The sequence below is a fragment of the Sinocyclocheilus rhinocerous genome, unplaced genomic scaffold (genome assembly GCF_001515625.1).
Source record: "Sinocyclocheilus rhinocerous isolate Xijiao unplaced genomic scaffold, SAMN03320098_v1.1 scaffold1065, whole genome shotgun sequence".
Taxonomy (NCBI): domain Eukaryota; kingdom Metazoa; phylum Chordata; class Actinopteri; order Cypriniformes; family Cyprinidae; genus Sinocyclocheilus; species Sinocyclocheilus rhinocerous.
In genome coordinates this window covers 266,121-284,929 of record NW_015628720.1, presented here as the reverse complement: position 1 = coordinate 284,929, position 18,809 = coordinate 266,121, and the positions used below count along the sequence as shown (strand labels likewise).

At 38.4% G+C, this 18,809-nt stretch overlaps 2 protein-coding genes across 4 annotated transcripts in view; one reads left to right on the top strand and one right to left on the bottom strand.

The window, feature by feature from the left end:
• ap1g1 (adaptor related protein complex 1 subunit gamma 1) overlaps positions 1–15,162 on the bottom strand; it is a 21,317-nt gene extending 6,155 nt beyond the window's left edge. The window contains exons 1-14 of one of the 2 annotated variants that reach the window (XM_016550080.1): positions 15,045–15,162; positions 7,280–7,483; positions 7,043–7,167; positions 6,068–6,209; positions 5,871–5,967; positions 3,731–3,807; positions 3,311–3,319; positions 2,675–2,770; positions 1,959–2,039; positions 1,774–1,872; positions 1,627–1,682; positions 1,301–1,414; positions 1,082–1,222; positions 573–627 (exon numbers count right to left, since the gene is read on the bottom strand). In XM_016550080.1, the coding sequence (XP_016405566.1) occupies positions 573–627; positions 1,082–1,222; positions 1,301–1,414; positions 1,627–1,682; positions 1,774–1,872; positions 1,959–2,039; positions 2,675–2,770; positions 3,311–3,319; positions 3,731–3,807; positions 5,871–5,967; positions 6,068–6,209; positions 7,043–7,167; positions 7,280–7,480 (1,293 nt within the window). In that variant the 5' untranslated portion in view covers positions 7,481–7,483; positions 15,045–15,162. The remainder of the gene's footprint in view (positions 1–572; positions 628–1,081; positions 1,223–1,300; positions 1,415–1,626; positions 1,683–1,773; positions 1,873–1,958; positions 2,040–2,674; positions 2,771–3,310; positions 3,320–3,730; positions 3,808–5,870; positions 5,968–6,067; positions 6,210–7,042; positions 7,168–7,279; positions 7,484–15,044) is intronic. The other variant, XM_016550081.1, reaches the window with a different exon arrangement.
• A 2,201-nt stretch (positions 15,163–17,363) lies between these two features.
• Positions 17,364–18,809, top strand: part of znf821 (zinc finger protein 821) — a 17,034-nt gene continuing 15,588 nt past the window's right edge. Inside the window, exon 1 of one of the 2 annotated variants that reach the window (XM_016550077.1) lies at positions 17,364–17,765. In XM_016550077.1, the coding sequence (XP_016405563.1) occupies positions 17,726–17,765 (40 nt within the window). In that variant the 5' untranslated portion in view covers positions 17,364–17,725. Of the gene's footprint in view, positions 17,779–18,809 lie in introns of both variants that reach the window. The other variant, XM_016550079.1, reaches the window with a different exon arrangement.

The window sequence follows — 18,809 nt, the reverse complement described above, 5'->3', positions numbered from 1 at the left end:
TAAAACTGTTTATTTAATCACCAAACGGACACAAGTTTACTTCAAGAATGAACGAACAATGAGGCATAGATGAGTTTGAAGTTCGGTGTTTAAAAAACGGAGCAAACGGAAAGAGAAAGCGCGATCTATATTATAGCTCTATAAATGAAGCATTAACAACAATTCGGGACAAATATAATGTAATTTAATGGAAAACTATGTGAATGGCGCTCTGTGGCGCGGCAGGATTTTCTGTCGGCTGCATTTAAATCCGCGTCTGAAGTTTCCCGCTCTGGTCAGCGTGCAGTATCACGTCTAAATATTGCAGTATCATGTCTAAACAAATAGCACGTGCTGTCAGTGATTTCAACCACTAGAGGCCGCTCTCATACTGTATAATGACAGCAGACCCTTCTCAGCCGTTCCAGCAACGGACGCAACCCGGAAAACTATCGGCATGGATTTTTGCCGATAACGATAGTTCCAGCAAAAAACTATCGGTGCCGATTAATCGGCAAAACCGATACATCGGTCGACCTCTAGTAGGAGTAAAGCAGATTATTAATAAGAAAGAATGAAAGCAAGACATTTACCGTTGTCAAAACCCTCATAATGGTGTCTATGTGCCATCTTTTGGAGGGTGCATACCTGCAATAAAAAAAAAAATTGAGTGTTAGATATATATGTGCAAACCAGCAGTCTAAAGCTTACAAAATATAAAACCAAGCCACCAAGGCAAAAAGCATCAAACGAAGTAAAACTCTTTAAAACACTCTTAACCAAATCCCTTTTAGTGCCGTCAGATATAAAGGTGTCAACAGAATGAGCTTCTGCCGATGGATCACTCATTTTATCATCACACAGCCACGAGCTGCTCTACTTGAACAGCTCTTTATTTTTTCATGGGCTTGCTTATTGAATTTGATCGGATTCACTTAACTAGGCTTTTACACTATTTTAACTCTAATAAGAGACTGCAGGCTTTCAAAAGGGCTGCAAGGACGTACAACATGACTGCTGTGAATATGGAAATCATTGGTGCTTCCTCTCGCATTATTTCTGCACAACATAATTTGCATGATTTCACAATAAACAGCCTTACTTCTCAGCAGCCAGGAAGATCCCTGATGCGCAGTCCGCTTTGAAATCAGGGTCACAGGAGTCCAGGAAATACAGAAGCTCTTTCATCATGCCCCGGATGTTGTTGCCGTTAACAAGGGCAAAGCTCAGCTCCATCGCACGCCTGTGAAAAGGACAGGCGTAATCAGTGGGACTCATCCTCTTATGCTATACGTGATATATAAATCCATCCATGAATTACCTTTTAATGGACACATCAAGGTCTTTCAAGCAGTCCACAATAGTGCTTCGATGTCTCTGCACAGCATTGTGGTCTGTCTGCACAGTCTTCAGTAGAGATGTCAATGCCACATATCTGATTAGGGAGAGTAATAATGTCAAAGCCCTATAATTTTGAAAATCAAGTCTAGAGTGGACAGCACATGAGCTATTTCAGTCCACAGTAAAGCTGATGTCAGAAACAATGAGGTCAACATTTGAAACACTCAGTCGATGGATCACTCAAGGTCTTCATCACTGAACAGCATTGAACTGCTTCTCGCTGGTCACTGCATGAACGTCACATACCTGATGTTTTTGTCATTGTTGAGAAGAAAACGCCCCAGAATGTTAATTGCTAAAACCTGTAATAACATAAACAACAGCATTTTCAAACACTTTCTGCACACACCTTTGAACCACTCACACAGCACTGCCAATCTGAGTAACACTCACTCTTAGTCCACTCTCTGATTTGATGTCCATAATAGTAAGAACCGTTTCGTAGAGGATAGCATTGCCTACATTTTTACTCGTCTCTGTGTTTGTTGCAACCTGTTAAAAATTATTTGATGGGAAATCTTTAGAAGGTACAAAGGAAAGTTACGTGGTTATAAAGTAGATCTAATCAGGCTGCTTACCTGTGCAAGAATGTCATTCATAGCTTCACTAGAATCATCATCACCCTTTCCCAGAATTCTCAGTAGCCTCAATATCCGCACCTTAAAAATGCCAAGAGACACAGTGTTACCCAGAGGAGCTCATCAGATTGCTTTAGGGTATAAAGAACAGGCATATCACCTCATATGGGCACAATGGATTGCAAACTTAAGGACCACTCTAAAAATCAATTTCTTGCATCGGACCAAAAAAAATGACATTAGGTACATTACAAAATTTAATTCACATCGACTGCAACATTAATAGTGCTGTAAGAGATTTTATTTTATGGAATGGCACTCTATTGCATGACATATCATTGAAAATGGTGTCCTAAAATAATGTCTCTGTGACAACCCTAAGTGTAGTAAAAGGGGCTGAGCCAATCAAAAGAAAAAATTAAAGGCACTTTCCGCCTCATTTTGCATGTTCATAGATCAGTCCATATATGGGAAGCAGGAAGTTGATCGCACGTTGAGATGAATCATTTAAGTAAAGCACAGAGCAATTTTGAGTTTGTCATGGGAGAGTGCAATTTTGCTACCACTGCAAAACTACAACTGGAATAAACGTTATCTTCGCAGCCCTAGTTTTAGAAAAAGGAGGCGTGTCTAATTCAATAACAAAACGGAAGAGCCAACATCACTTAGGGGACTTTCAAATAGAGCAACACTGACAGGAGATGATGTGTCTTTACCTGCAGGAAAGGGTCACTGATGCCAGACACATCGTGCTCAGGGGAGTAGCCTGACATGATCAGGTTCTTCAGGATTCGTACAAGTTGTGGAACCAGCTAGAAAAAAACCAGTGGGAGAAGAAATGAAAGACTATCAGCAAGGTTACAGCAGGGTCGTAGAGATTTCAAAACAGGACAGCACATAAAAAGGGTCAGTAAGTGTAAATACACGTAGGCACCCCGAGTTGATCATCTTCCAATAGAATGGTTTCACTATACATTAAGACATGTCAGTGGTGTTTTTTGTTTGTTTGCCATTTTTCTATGTGTATTAACATGATCCTTATTAATTTGGCAAAAGTCTCCATTTCATATGTGCCCCCACTTTAATGTACATATTGGAAAAACCACAACCCAATAGTGACCGTATGAAAGAGAAATTAATCTAAAGGTAAACGCAGGACAAGTGAAAATGTATATGAGGTCTACGTAATCCTGAATAAAAACCAAAGAAAACACTTAAATGACAACAATTGCAAAATAAACAGTACATCAAAACCAAAAATTGGACTACATCTACAGTGACCATGATGATACTTTTTTTTGGTTTGTTTTCTTTAAGCATGCACCAGCTATGAAACCAGAATGTCCTCTTACCTTCTCATTCTAACACAATGCAGGAATTGTAACGAAGACAAATGACAGAAAAAATATGAAGTAGATGTTAGGGGGCAATTGGAAAAAAAGTCACTTTCAGAGAATAGCTTAACATAATGCTACGGTTATGAGCATGAGAGGTGGGCGTGCTGGCACAGTAGATCAGGCTGGGGGTGGGAAGAGTAGAAGCAGATACACAGAGAGGAAGAACCCGTATTCATCTCCCAGTGAGATAACCACACCTGCAGCTAAATCCAGGACAAGCATCCAGATTTCAGTAAGGACTAGTCTCATTTCAGTAGTCATGTCAACGCTATCAGCAACAGATAAGAGTGCTTTTGTGACAGAGTGGCTGATGTGGTGCATAAACAGTTTTAGAGGTGACTGCTGAAGGTCAAGGCATGAACGCTTGCTACGTACCTTCCTGAAGTGAGAGAGCATGTCAGGACTTCGCTCACACATTTCAGTGAGCAGGACAACAGATGTGTGGAGAACTCCTGCAGAAAACACAGAACAATACACTGATTTCCTTATCAGATTTCATTATATAACTCGTGAGCAGGTTTGTTTACATTAGGAAAATGAACAAACCAATTTTCTCCTGTTGTTGCTGAATGTGAAAGACTGACTTAAATCTGAACATATTAAAAGTTTGCTAATGCTTAACGAGGGACTGACAGTAATTTTACATGAGTGTGTCAACTTTGCTTAATTTGATATGATACAGATTTCTGTAATTTTGTCTTATTTTGTTTATGGAGAATGATGACCTTTTTTTTTTTTGATAACAGAAAATTACATTGTGGACAGGGGGGGAAAAAATCAATAAGCAACTTAAACAATATTTCCAAGAAAACGTGTTTTGCTTAGAACACTGATTCTCAAAGCGTGGTACTGGTACGTGGACTCCCTCTAGTGGTACGCAGAGGAATCACTGACTTAAATATAAATTAATCATTTATCAAAAACTTCCTTATCTCTATTACATTTCGTTATTATTTTAAATCAGTGCTATTGGTCATTGTTATGTCGGTTTGTGGGTTTAACAAATATTTAACCAATGAAAAGCATTCAAAACAGCTTGTGACTAAACCTTGTAACGCCATTGGATCCTCAAATTGTCAGTCAAACCTCATAACTCCACCCCGCCTCCATTCGGAATGAAGCGCCATGACACGCAGTTGAAGACAGATGTCTACTTCTTCGCAATGCAAGGGTAAATAAAGAACTGATGTTTGAATAAGTACAGCGTTTCCTTTACTCAAGAATCGCTGTCTATAAAGGCTAATGTTTTTGTGTGTATAAAGAACAGAGAAGAGTCTTGGCATTTGCTGTCTAGTTGTAGCCAATACACTTTTGTACGTTTTAAATATCATAGCTGTTCGTATTTTACATCGTGAGATTTTGGCCAAATGTATTAACAACAAGAGAAACTGAGCGCCCATATACAGTAGCTACAATAAACTTTATAACCTGCAAACTGGTAAAAACGTGATGCTATTAATTTACTGCCTCAGAGGCGGCCGTTCTAATGATGGACAAAACACAGATCTCTGTCACTCGCTCGTCAAAAACCTCATTAACTCCATTTGAGTACGATTTTCAGAAAGTAAGTGCAAGTGTCTGATCATATATAAAGCCAAAATACCAGCTCTGATGACGCAATGTTTAATTATTGGAAAAATTAAAAATACGTTTCCCCTTTCTATCTTTTTTTTTTTTTGTAATGCTTAGTGGTGTGCCGTGGGATTTTTTACATATCAAAACTGTGCCATGGAAGAAAAAAGCTTGGGAAACACTGTTAAAACACTTTTTAAAGTTTGCCAGGTGGCTAAATGATGCCCGTGTTAATGTTTTGATCAAGTATTGTACATGTCTTACTTTACTTTTAAGTACAGTGCAGTTTTTATTTAACTTTTAAGCACAGTACATTTTAATTTAATCATTTAAGTTTTTTATTTACCTGTATGTAAGCACACCTGTATTAACAATGTTTAAAGTGGCAGACAATAATAAATATTCTTATTAGGAATAAAACTGCCTCATTTTTTAACTGTGCATAGCTGTAGCTGAATAATTAGGCCTACTACGCTACTGTATTTTAATGTTGGTCATTATGGTGGTACTTGGAGAGCCAAATATTTTCTGAGGTGGTACTTGGTGTAAAAAGTTTGAGAACCACTGGCTTAGAACATTATATTAGAAAAAAACCTTTAAGAAATTGCAAATTTTTCCCATTTTAGAAGTTGGCAGCATCCACCTTAAAAATGTAAAATTTAAATTTTTTATTTAAAGGCAGAGTAAGTGATTTCTGGTAGCCAGTAGACACGCCCCTTATTGCTGATTGGCTACAAGTTTGTTTTGCGATTCGGCCCGAATCAGTTTTCTAAAGTGTTTTTGAAAAATCACTTACTCTGCCTTTAACATGCATTCATTTTTCAATATGTTAAGGCATATACGAGGAAAATGTTCTGCTTAGTAAGAACGATGCATCTGTTTATTAGTTTTTAATCACAATAAAATGAGACCTATGGGAAAGGTTAAAGAATGCAGCTCTCACCATGATTTTTCTCACTGAGCAGGTTTTTTGTTGCTGGCAGGAACATCTCCATCAGCTCCGGGACTTTGCGGATGACGTGAACCGCACACAGTGCTGCCTGAGGGCGAAGACCTCATGTCAAAACCGTTCACACATTCAGAGCTCGACATCCAACTGGACATGAAGTCCACGTTCAACTGTGATGGAGTGTGAAATACCTTTTTCCTCAGATAGGAGTTTGACGTTTTGAGGAGTTTCTCCACTTCTCCAGCTAAGTCACGGCACATTTCGGATGAGCCCATGCAGCCCAGGGTGCACAAGGCTAGTCCTTGCACATACTGTGTACTGTGGTTCAAGTCACTGCAGAGAGAAGATTAGATGAGGATGCACAGCAATGCATACGATCATTTAAGGCAATGGTTCTCAATTGGTGGGTTGCAGGGGGAAAAGGATGCTAAAATTAAATATATTTCAATAGTTCAGACAAAAAAAACATTCTACTTTTAAAATGGAGAAATTGAGGTAGCTTTCTGTATCTTTTGTTTATTTCAAAGGCTGTGCATCCAATCAAACACTATTATATTTTAGTGCAAATTAATCTAGGAAGAACTGACAGCAAAGCGACCAAAGTCATTCATTTTCAATGAGAGCTGGCAATTACATGCAACATTCCTGTAGTTCAAACAGTAGAGCATGGTGCTAGCAACACCAAGGCCATGGGTTTATTTCCCAGGGAATTCACAAACTGATAAAAATGTATATACTGAATGCAATGCAAGTTGCTTAAAATGCATTAAATATGGTTTGTTCTGACCACAATTTGTCGTGAATTACTGGTTGTTGAGAGCATGAAAATCAAATTTAAGCAATGCTTAAGACACCACAATTGTTTCCTGTTCAGTCATAATTTTGGTATGAGTCCTCAAGAAAAATCAAGAGGCAATTACATCAACATGGGGCACTGGTGTGCCTTCTTTCAAGAAATGAAGATCTGCAATAAGATGTTTGAGAGATACTAAATGGAACAAAGAAAGAGAGCAATTTAAGATGCCATCACACTCAGGAAGCAGATCCCCATCAACCTGCACTTTACACTCTCCACCTACAACGGTCACATTAAACTCCCACCAATCACACAGCTAGCTGTGATTCATGGAAGTGTTGAAACAAGATGAGATCCCTGCCTCACTCACTTCTTGATGCAGTTTGTCATTAAGAGATGAACGTCCTGCCTCTCGTCCAGAAGTAGCATGGCTCCCAGGTATCCTATCCGTTTGTCTGTGAATTTCTGTGATGCAATCAGTTTCAGGCACTCCAGCTGAAAATGAGATTTTGCCCATCAAACACTGCAAAATTCTGTCCGTTTAAAGTGGGCGCTTCCTGCAGCCCTTTTAAAGATTCCTGTAATTTCTGAAATACTGTTTTCTCACCTGGCCAAAGTGTGCCGGGTAGCCCAACATGTGCATATAAAGCAGCTTAGCCACATTTCTACAGCGGTATGTGTTGTCCTCTTCTCTAAAGGATGACCTAATGGCAGCACACTCTTTCTGGATCATCTCTCGCTCCTCGGCCTGGGTTCGAGCCGTCCGGATTGTCCGGATCAGCTCCCGCAGTCTGATCGGAGCTGGCATCCTCTGTAATGAAAGCACAGTGTCAGCCAGTGGAGTGTCACAGCAGTGCCAATATATCTGCCAAGACTAATTATGATTTATACAATGCTTACATTTGCCAGAGCAACATAAGATCAAATGAACATGAAACAAATTCACAGTTTTAAGTGGTAGTTTTTCTCAAATGAACCCGTGAAAAACTTGTGAAGTGACTTTCAGAGCAGCTCTGAAGATGAAGTTCATGCGTTCATGTCCTCAGACGCTGAAAACACTGAGTTCGTGAAGTAGACAAAACTACGCCACTCATTCACACAGAGATATGCAGAACATGTAGACTTATTAATTACATGCACTGACTGGGCTGTTGTTTTTTTCTGCTGTGAGATCCGCTGTTATATTAATCTATATCAGCTAAAAATGTTCAGAGCTTCATCGTTGCTAGACATAAATTATACAATTTATACAATACAATATCGTTTATTGCCCAGCAGCACTAGTATATTTTATATATTAATAATATGATGTATAATGTATGTTTAAGATGCTGACAGGATGCAATGCCTGCAATACAGTTTTCACACTAAACCCCTTTGCACCTTTAAATCCTCTTTAAAAGCACCATATCTACATCCATATTCTTTCAGACCAACTTTCATTGTGTTGCATCTCAGACTTTTTTGGGGGGCCATCTCAACACGAGTGCTTTGTTTTTAAAACATTTTCCAGTTAACATAAGATAATTTTAAAAATGAATCTATAGTTCACTGGGTTCAGCTGGTCTTATATAAACGCTCCCTAAGAAATGCATCCAAATAGGGACAGATGAAACTGAAGCCTGCCTAATTATACAGGCTGTCCTTAAAGTCCGCATGAAATCAAAATTGACTATTTACTTTACTAGCGCACATTGCTAGTAATGATGTGAACAATTAATCCGTGCAAGTTAATCCGCTGAAAAAAATTGTTTGTCTTCGTAATCTTTAATCAAAATCTGAACATTTACTTCCGCTCTGGAATGGCATTCCTTTTCTGATGACGTCAGTTTGACGGCTTGGGCAGAATATCCTTAAACACACCCCTCTAACCGTTAGATTGCTATGAGTGAGAGACAGAGAGGAGGAGCGCAAAAATAAAACCATGCCCTCTATTCAATATTCCGTTTCAGCTGGAAATACGTCACTACACTGAAATAAAGTCGGCAGCAACTTCCGGTTCACGCGGACTTTAAGGCCAATTAGTTGACTAGACATTCAAGCAACACACTAGCTGATTTTTTAAATATGCAGTTTTGTACATCCCCCATTCAATAAACAAAAAAGAAAATCTTTTCAGACCTTTTTAGACATCAAGCTTAATGAATGATATCTCTGTTTATATAAAGCATGCTTTTCTCATGGCATTAACTAATAAATTAGCTTTTACAGTCCACAACAGCAACCAGTTGTCAAATCTAAATGAAGCGTTGCCATGTTAATGATGTAAATAGGGAAATCGTTCTTGCTCTGTGAGATGAATTAAGCACAACACCCCAGAGCGCTCTCTTGATCAGTCGTTCTGCAGAGCTCTAAGAATCCCAAAGGATGCCAAGCATCTCATAATAGACTAGCACATGTGGCGATCTTTTCTATGGGGACAGTCAGTCTGGAAAAGGCAGACATCAGAGTATGGCCATAATCAGCTCTATCAGCCAATGTGACACAAGTAGGTGGAATCACCTGTGAAATTCCATTCCTTCAACAGAATCACTGAATGGCACTTTTGTGTGATTTTTAAAAAAAAATTTTTTTTTAAGTACAAATATTCCAGTTTGTCTCAGTTCATATGAGGTCATAAAATCTGCATACATATTAGCATTAGAAATTAGGGCTTGAGAAGTCAATGTAATTTGATATTTGAAATTTAAAAAAGGCTCTCAAATTTGAAGCAACAACTGGCTGACAAAGAACTTTGAGTCTGTTAAAATGAGCACTGACAACTATCTATTAAATGAGATATTACAGTCACAAAATTGTATAAACGCGGGAAGCAAATAAACCCAAAAAAGGTTCAGAACGACTGTTTTTTTTTTGACACAAAACGAAACAATCAAACCAGCGTCTTGGCTATCATATTTTTTTTACTTCAATAAGCTCCAGCAATAAGTAACTAGCCTTTTGTATTGTGTCAGATGCCTTCACACAGTTCTTGGTATTCTGCCAGTTCGATGAAAGCCAAGTCTTCTTTCTTTGAGGAAAGGAGAGTTCATTTCTAAGGCTATGTCCACACGAAGCCAGAGCTTTCCCCATCCGATCTTTTTTTTCCCCTCGTCTCAAGAAATATCTGCGTCCACACGAAACCACGAAACCGACACAAAACGATGTAGTATACATGCCAGACCAGCATGTGGCGCTGTAATTCTGCCACAGAGATACACTAAAAATGGAGAAGACTTGGACTATGTGCATAAACCTTGCGCGCAGTATACAAACGAACATGGAACAATACATTTATTAATCTGTGTTAATGTTAGTTAATAAAAAGACAATCGTTCAGTGTTTGTTCATGTTTTTGTTGCTGTTACGTGACGTAGCGGTGTCTGACTAGGGGCGAGACGTGGACTGATGACGTCATCGTTTCAGAAAAAATACGGATTCGCTGTCCACACGAAAACGCAAGGGCAGCGTTTTCAGATTTATCCACTCTGGGACCCGGTTTCAAAAAATATCGGTTTCACTCTCCCAAAACGCCGGATCAGTGTGGACGAAACGCCTATACGATACAAAATATCGTATTTATGCGTATACAGCTAAACGCGCCTCCATGTGGATGGGGCCTAAGTGCCTCTTCAGCTTACTTGGTACTATGTTAGCATTAGCAAACCTCTCCATGCAGATGACATGCAGGCTAAAGGCAATTAGCAGCCCTGGCTTAACTTAAGCTGCAAACAAGAATGTTCTTATAAACTTCTGGTTGGGGGGGGGGTTTCTGCACAGGCAGCCTGCATACAATCACAATCAAAAAGGAAAGCAAAAATTACTGAGAAATAACTGGTACATTATTTGCTTAGCCAAATAAAAAAATCAATTAAAATCGATTTACGATTTTGTAAGACATTAAAATTATGCAAGCAAAGTCCATTGAATAGGTTTGCTATACAGTTAAAAATAGTCAGTCAAAGGGTGTCATTCTGCTGGTACGTTGCATTTACCAATAAGAAACCCAGACCAGAACTACCCATTGTATAACACAGGTAGTGATTTGACACAGTCAAGATGATTAATCAAGCTGTAGGTCACCCAAAAACAAAACAAACAAAAAAATCGACTTGCCTTCATGTAGTGTCAAACGTGGCGCACAAAAGATGATATTTTGGAAAACATTAATTATTTTCTGTCAACACAATGAAAGTTAATGGGGTCCAAAACCTTCTTCAAAATATCTTTTATTTCTCACTGACAAAATACAAACAGGCTTGAAACAACATGAGGGTGAGTAAATGACTGCATTTTTTAATGTTGGGTGCACTAACACTTTAAGGCAATGTAGTAGATTGATACCGCAGTACGAAATCTCACAACTACAGAGTTACTCAGGAAACCCTACTGCTTTGTACGCTTAACAGCACATAAGGACATATCGCTCCTGGTGGACTTCCCCAATAATTAGTGCTGCTTTGGATAAAAAGTGTACTGTAAAGCTATGAAGATAAAAGTAGTAGAATAAACCATCCGAAAGTTTAAGAGTGGGACCTCTTATCAAAATATGCCTGCCAAGCATTGCAGAACTATGATAGATCTACATTGAATCGGCTGCATTTTTCCTCCCACAAGACCTACTCTCCTCTATACGTAGTTTGCACAGCACAGAGAAGATTAAATTAACGCCTACTCCTGGATATGATGCTGTTTAGACGGCTCAATCAAGGGAACAAGCGCGAGACAAGAAAGTGCTTCCTATTCCCGGTACGGCTCCTGCCACTGAGCTACTCTCCCTGGTTTTAAAATGCAATGGCAGTCTGCGTTCAAGACATAGAAACACAAGATGGGTTTTCCACATCCAACGAGCTGGCATCCAAACACTGTGAATCATGGCCGTGTATAAGCAGATAATCAGCTTCATGAGAGCTTGTGATTCAGCATCCAATATTAAGACATCAGTACTGCCATAACCTTTACAGATGAATGAATGAGGAACTCCCCTTTACGACATTAAGCAAGCATGACTACACACACCTAGCCATTGAATCACGCGAGGCCGCATGATCCACCTTGACAGTGAATGGAAGCATGCTATTCAACTACAACGTTCAGAAAGAAGCAGGACTGCTTTTCATACACACGCTCTTCCACTTATAGCTCACTGCTTAGAAGACAGAAGAGGTACAATAGAGGGATTAAGGTGACCTTAGGTGGAGTAGCTTTATAGTTTAAAAGAAGAATAGTTTCTCCAAGAGTTACATTCAGGTATTAAAAGAAAATATCATGATCTCAGTGTCGACACATAGCGAGGATTTCTCTCACACCTGCCTCCAGAGAGACACGTCTGATCACATGGAAGCTGTGCTTAGCAACTAGGAGAAAAGCAAAAAAATGACAAAACCCCCTCAAGGAGATGACCTGGAGAACAAGTTTCATTAAGCAATGATGTAAACTAAATAGAAAAAGTCTCACCAAATGAGATCAGAGAACAGGATATAGGCCTATGCCTAAGCATTTTAAATGCTCAACACTTACAAATAACTAAAACTTCTTACCTTATTAGTCACAGTAATGATTAATCTAATAAGTATTAGATGAAGATGAATGTTTACTAGTAGTAATGCACCATTTTTTTAATAAAACCAAAATTAAAGTTTTCATTTAGCAAAAAAAAACAAATTAAACAAAAGTCAAATAAAGGGAATTGAACACTGTATGCTGTTCAGAGTGGCGTGTTCTCAGTCTTAGTGAACCAGATTTGGTCACAGTGAAGTGCATCCACACTGCTGATGTTTACCTGTTGTAGCTCATCCACATTGTGGGCACGAAATAGACGATGACACAGTCAAAACATCATTGGAGAAGTGCTAACTGTTTCAGACAATGATTTCTGACCTCCAAAACCATTTCAGCTGAAACTCAAAATCCATATTTTCGCTGTTTTGGCTGAATATCTTAATTTCCTGACATTTCAGTGCATCACTTACTAGTTAAGTAATAAAGCACTTATAAATAATGAGTAGTAAAACCACGGCCAAAAACGGACAGCTCACTATTGGATTACTTTGTAGTAATAACAGTAAAAAAAAATTTTTTTTAAAGTACTAGTAGCATCAATACTAGTAATATATTGCTATTGGAGGACCGCCCCAGTAATTAGTACTGCTCTGCATAAAGGTGTACAATAAATTGATGAAGATAAAAGCAGCAGGGGAATAAAAAGTTTAAGAGTGGAACAAAATTTGAGAAATATACTATTTAGGTGTAAAGAACTGTTAAAACGACTTGCCTCACAGTGTCCATTATTCACAGTAAAGAAAAAATGACCTGTCAACATTATAACCTAGAATTTCATCATATAGTGGGATGTTTAAGAGCAACAGTTCATAGATACAAGAAGATACTAAGAAGTCTGGGCATAAAGAAATAATTTAGGGCCGATGTATGATGGAGAAATGAGCTGTGCTCATCTGAAGATCTACTGGAGCTGCCGTGGGTGCGCTCTGCATTTAAAGTTACAAAGCATTTAAAGAAATTATTTAAAATATCTGACTGATAAACGAATGCCTCGATTGGCCTCATTTATTTAATAACATGCTGTTAATAGTGACAAAACTTCCTGGTGTTATGGACATCATTATGATGCCGTCACTACAGTTGCCCGAGTTTAGAATACGGTTGTTAATTCAGATACAGATATTCAAGCAGCTACTTTAATCTGCTGAATGAACAAAACATTTCAAGACTCACACCTGTAAGCAAATGCTGCTGTCAGTCCCAAATAGTGACCGTGAACTCAGTCATTTGTACTGCTGATATATGCCTTTTAATTCCTGACACTTTGTATGTTGGTAATTTTCTATATCAAGTATTTGTATGAGAAAATGTTTGAATAAAGCATTAAGAAATTCCTGGCTGACGTTTCGCATTTATTGAAACTTCAAAAAGCTGAATAAATAAGCTTCCATTGATGTATGGTTTGTTAGGATATGACAAAATTTGGCTGAGATGCAACTATTTGAAAATCTGGAATCTGAGGGTGCAAAAAAAAAAATCTAAATATTGAGAAAATCGCCTTTAAAGTTGTCCAAATGAAGTTCTTAGCAATGCATATTACTGATCAAAAATTAAGTTTTGATATATTTACGGTAGGAAATTTACAAAATATCTTCATGGAACATGATCTTTACTTCATATCCTAATGATTTTTGGCATTTAAAAAAAATAGATAATTTTGACCCATACAGTGTATTGTTGGCTGTTGCTACAAATATACCCCAGCGACTTAAGACTGGTTTTGTGGTCCAGGGTCAAATATATTAATTGTAAGAAATTGCTAGATGAGTCAACTAATCGAAAAAAATGGATTGAAAAAAGACTGTTAGTTAGGCCTACAGCTTTAAAATAATTCCTTTACAGAAAAAAAAAAAAAAAACTCTTGGAGTGGACAGAGGATGCAAATCTAAGCCAGGAATCATGCAAACTACAGCAGGGACTGGGAGGACACGTTTACAGACGCTCACTTCCTTTATTTCTGTAACCTTACTCCACAATCACAAGGAAGAGATGCCAACTCGCCTTTCATATGTTCACCACAAACCAACGGGTGTAAAAACATGACAGACAGACACCATTTTAGCCAGCACTGATATATAGAGGACTATACAGAGCACAACAACAAGAATGATTTAACATCTCCCTCGAAACCACCTGGTGTCTAAACAAGCCTAAAACACAAGTGGCATCATACACCTCGCATTCTTCACCTTTACCTCTACAACATTTCCTCATACAACACCTGGACTGTTTATTCTGTAACATTAAGAGAGATTGTTAAATGTTTTGAATGATGTTTCTGGACCCATCCCCTTGCGCTATAACGTCAAGCCATTAGTGCTAAGCTAAATGATAAACAGTGAGATGGGGGGACGTTAACCTGTGGTAAAACACAAGTACATTTCAGTTCTCTTCACGAGTATTAATACTCGTTTCTAAGCCCTTTAAATTGCAATAAATACCTCGGTTATTCCTCCGTAATGTCGGTGAATGAAGTGCTGCGTTGTGTCCGTTGCTAACTGACTGGAGTCTAACGTTAGTCGGGCCTCAAATCGAGCGTCGATTTGACGGAGGATTAAACACACACCTCTACCTTAAACCCACTGAAACGTTCATAAACTACAGTCTAACTGTGATTTCACGCCGCCCGTGGAAGTACAGCTCGAGTGATAGTTGAGCGACCGTTAGCGCCCCAGCTTATGACAGGCTTTAGCATTAGCCTGTGCGCTCCACTTCCTATGCAGCCCAGAGTCAACCCGAGCAAACGCGAATAAAACCGAGCGGCTTGACAGCGCCGAGCTCAACGGTCATATACGAAGTCGTTTAGTCGGTTAAAACGAGCTCCCACTCACCAGCCGTTATGATACCAGAAAACAAGTGCAATCTTCTCAATCGACGGAAGGAGGAACGGACCAGACATTCAAAATGGCGGGGGCCCCAGCCTCAGCACTTCTACCGCAGGCGGAGGGATACATGACTGATGGTCAGAGAACTTCAAATGCGGATGTAAAAAGGTGCGACCTGCTCTAGATAGTAGTGATTGATGCTGTGAGCTTGTGTTTATGAGCATCGCCAACATTTATTACCGTGTTCATGCATTAAAAAGAGAATATGAGTTTAAAAATGCGGTCAAATGGCTTGCATAGACGTGGTTTATTGAACCTGGGAGCACAAAAACCAGTCATAAGGGTCACTTTTTTAAAATTGAGATTTAGACATCATCTGAAAGCGGAATAAATAAGCTCTGTTAGGGTAGGACAACATTTGGCTGAGATGCAACTATTTGAAAATCTGGAATCTGAGGGTGCAAAAAAAATTAATAATCAAAATATTGAGAAAATCGCCTTTAAAGGTGTCCAAATGAAGTTAGCAATGCATATTACTAATCTAAAAATTCAGTTTTTATATATTTAGAGAAAGACATTTACAAAATATCTTCATGGAACATGATCTTTACTTAATATCCGAATGATTTTTGGCATTAAAGAAAAATTTATAATTTTGACCCTTACAATGTATTTTTGGCTATTGCTACAAATACACCCCAGCGACTTAAGACTGGTTTTGTGATCCAGGGTCACATATAACAAGAGGCTCTAGCCACCTCATTATATAAATCCCAAAACATGTTCGCGGGGAAACTTGTGATACTATGCACGTTTTTACTCGTATTATGTCAGTGGAGTGTAGTTGTGGTTTAACGCTAGTCTACGTGTCATTCCCGCGGAAGACTTGCCCGAAAGAGGCGTGCTGCGGTTCACCTCGTGGCAGTCAGTGTTGAGGCACTTCCTTCGGGAGTCACTAAACTGGATCTCTTTAGTAAGCCTTGCGTCCCTCGGTCGGGCTGAGGAGTACATTTGCGGTGAAGTTTGGCACTACAGAGGTTTCTAACAAGTGTCGCAATGATCAGTCCCTACAGAACAGCATCTGATGCCAAGGACCCCCAAATATGATGACCTAGCTATCTTCCTAATAATAAAGAGGAAAAAAAAAACATTTATATTGTGTGAGAAAATTAACCATGATATTATCAAGACAGCGTGTTGTTTCCAAAGTCAAATAATTGCTTTCATATTGTAAAATAGATAATCTTGTAATAGCCTAATATTATGGTGTATTGTATAATATATCATAATTGTTTTTTTAATCACCGCTAACGCCAAAGAAAACTATTCAAAGATCACCTGGAATATAAATCGTAATAATTCGGTGTCCAGCTAGAACGGGGATTGATGCCAAGGACCCCCAAATAGGATGGCCCATCTACCTAAAATATAAAAAAACAGCTTTTTCACAGCACATATTGTGTGAGAAAATAAAGCATGATATTATAAAGCCAGCATATTGTTTCCAAAGTCAAATAATTGGCCTTTATATTGTCACTGTTCTGGAGCCAAGGCAAATTATTCCGTTATTAATTAGGCCTATCTATTATCTTTTGTAAGTATTAAGTTGACAGCTGTTTCTCTGTTTTTCTACCTATGCATCTCATGTATGTGAAGAGAATCAACTGAATTGAGCTTGTTTATTACAGCATCTTTCTATATAATAATTATTATTATAACATTTTATTAGATTTAATTAGCCTATAAATAATTATATTAAGAATTATTAGCAATGATTACAGTCTTTCTTCATTCTAATTGTTTGCATCTCTTATTTTCCATTTAAATTTCGTATTCATTTAAGAGCGCAAGTTTTTTGTGTTTATAATTTTTTTTTATTTTTATAAAAAACAAGATTTATAATGGATTCAATATAGCAGCCACTGCGTATAAATATATAACATTTTCAGTGTTTCTCAGCTTTATATCGTTGAGCGATTGACTCAACATCAGGTGGCCAGTGTTACTTTTCTCAGCGCTGTTGAGGGAGAACCAATCAGCGTTGACTCGAAAAATTAGATATTTAATAATTCCGCAGAACCTGCTGCGACCTACTTCCCTTTGTATATCAAGTAAAAACCATTCAAAGTAGAATATATAAATTAACACGTTTACATGTTTCTAAATAAACAAAACACGTCCTGAGATTTCAATGCATTTTAACGGGTAAGTGGGTTTCTGAGCCGCAGAGCGCCCGCTATAGGAACATTCGTGTTTCGTTGATGGACAGTGGGAGGTTTGTGATAACATTAGTCATTCTTCTCAGCTCATCGCTTGAAAAAAAAAATGCATGTAGGTGAAGAGTCTCTGCAGTGTATTTGCCCGGCTACAGTGGCGCAGGCTTTCACATCATCTCCCCTCATCTTTCCCCGGTCTCTTATGTTTGGAAACCGAGCTCTATCGACATGAACTCGCCCACCAAGACGCCTGTTTGCGCAAAAGTGATCTTTAATTCTCTTTTAGTTAAATGAACCTAACCGCGCCGGCCAATGTAGCCGTCCGGTGCTCCGTCCTGCGTGTTGTTTACGGGATTGTTGTCTGCTTTAGTACATGTAGCTTTTTTTTTTTTGCATTGGCTGAAAGCATCTCCACATCAGTCGGATCAAAGAAGAGATTCGACTTGTTTTCATCCGGGAGCGGGGGATAATATGTCAAGACGCAAACAGACCAACCCTTTCAAAGTGAATTGTAGGTATCCCAGGTATTGTAAACACTTTTCATTTACGTAAAACAGGCTTTTTTTTTTGTCTCCTGGAGGTGATACAGTGTGTTTGCTTTCGTTGAGTCTCGCATCCGCAGCCGGAGGCCAGGCGCTCACAAACTCTCATCACAATATGTTCACAGCTGGTTTAAAACCTAATCTAGAGGATAGACACGCGATTATATAGCTACTTGAACCCTTGGTGTTTGTTGTTTGACTCCACGAAGCGAATATATCCTCACACATTCACTTACGTCTGATAATGTCACTGTGATATGTGACCCTGGACCACATAAGGGTCAATTTTTTGAAATTGAGATTTATACATAATCTGAAAGCTGATTAATAAATAAGCTTTCCATTGATGTATGGTTTGTTAGGATAGGACAATATTTGGCTGAGATGCAACTATTTGAAAATCTGGAACCTGAGGGTGCAAAAAAATCTAAATATTGAGAAAATTGCCTTTAAAGTTGTCCAAATGAAGTTCTTAGCAATGCATATTACTAATCAAAAATTACGTTTTTATATATTTACAGTAGCAAATAAAAAAATATATCTTCATGGAACATGATCTTTACTTGATTGATTGATTGACTTGATGACTCCATTTTTGATTGACTCGATAATTTTGACCCATACAATGCATTGTTGGCTATTGCTACAAATATACCTGTGCTACTTATGACTGGTTTTGTGCTCACATATTCTCACGAAGAGACTGAAACCCTACATAAGCCATAAATAATGGTCTTTATTAAATATAAACCACCTCCTGCAAACTATTGCAACTAGTCTGCATGAAGCCTGTACTCTTTTTCTGAACGTGCTTTCAAGAACTAAAAGAAAAGAAAAAAAAATTATTATAGTTATAGAGAATAGACAATAATTCCTAATTGGCTTGCCTATAGAGATATCTATCTATCATCCATCTATCTATCCATCTATCACCCATCCATCTATCTATCATCCACCTATCCATCCATCCATCCTATCATCCATCTATCTATCTATCTATCTATCTATCTATC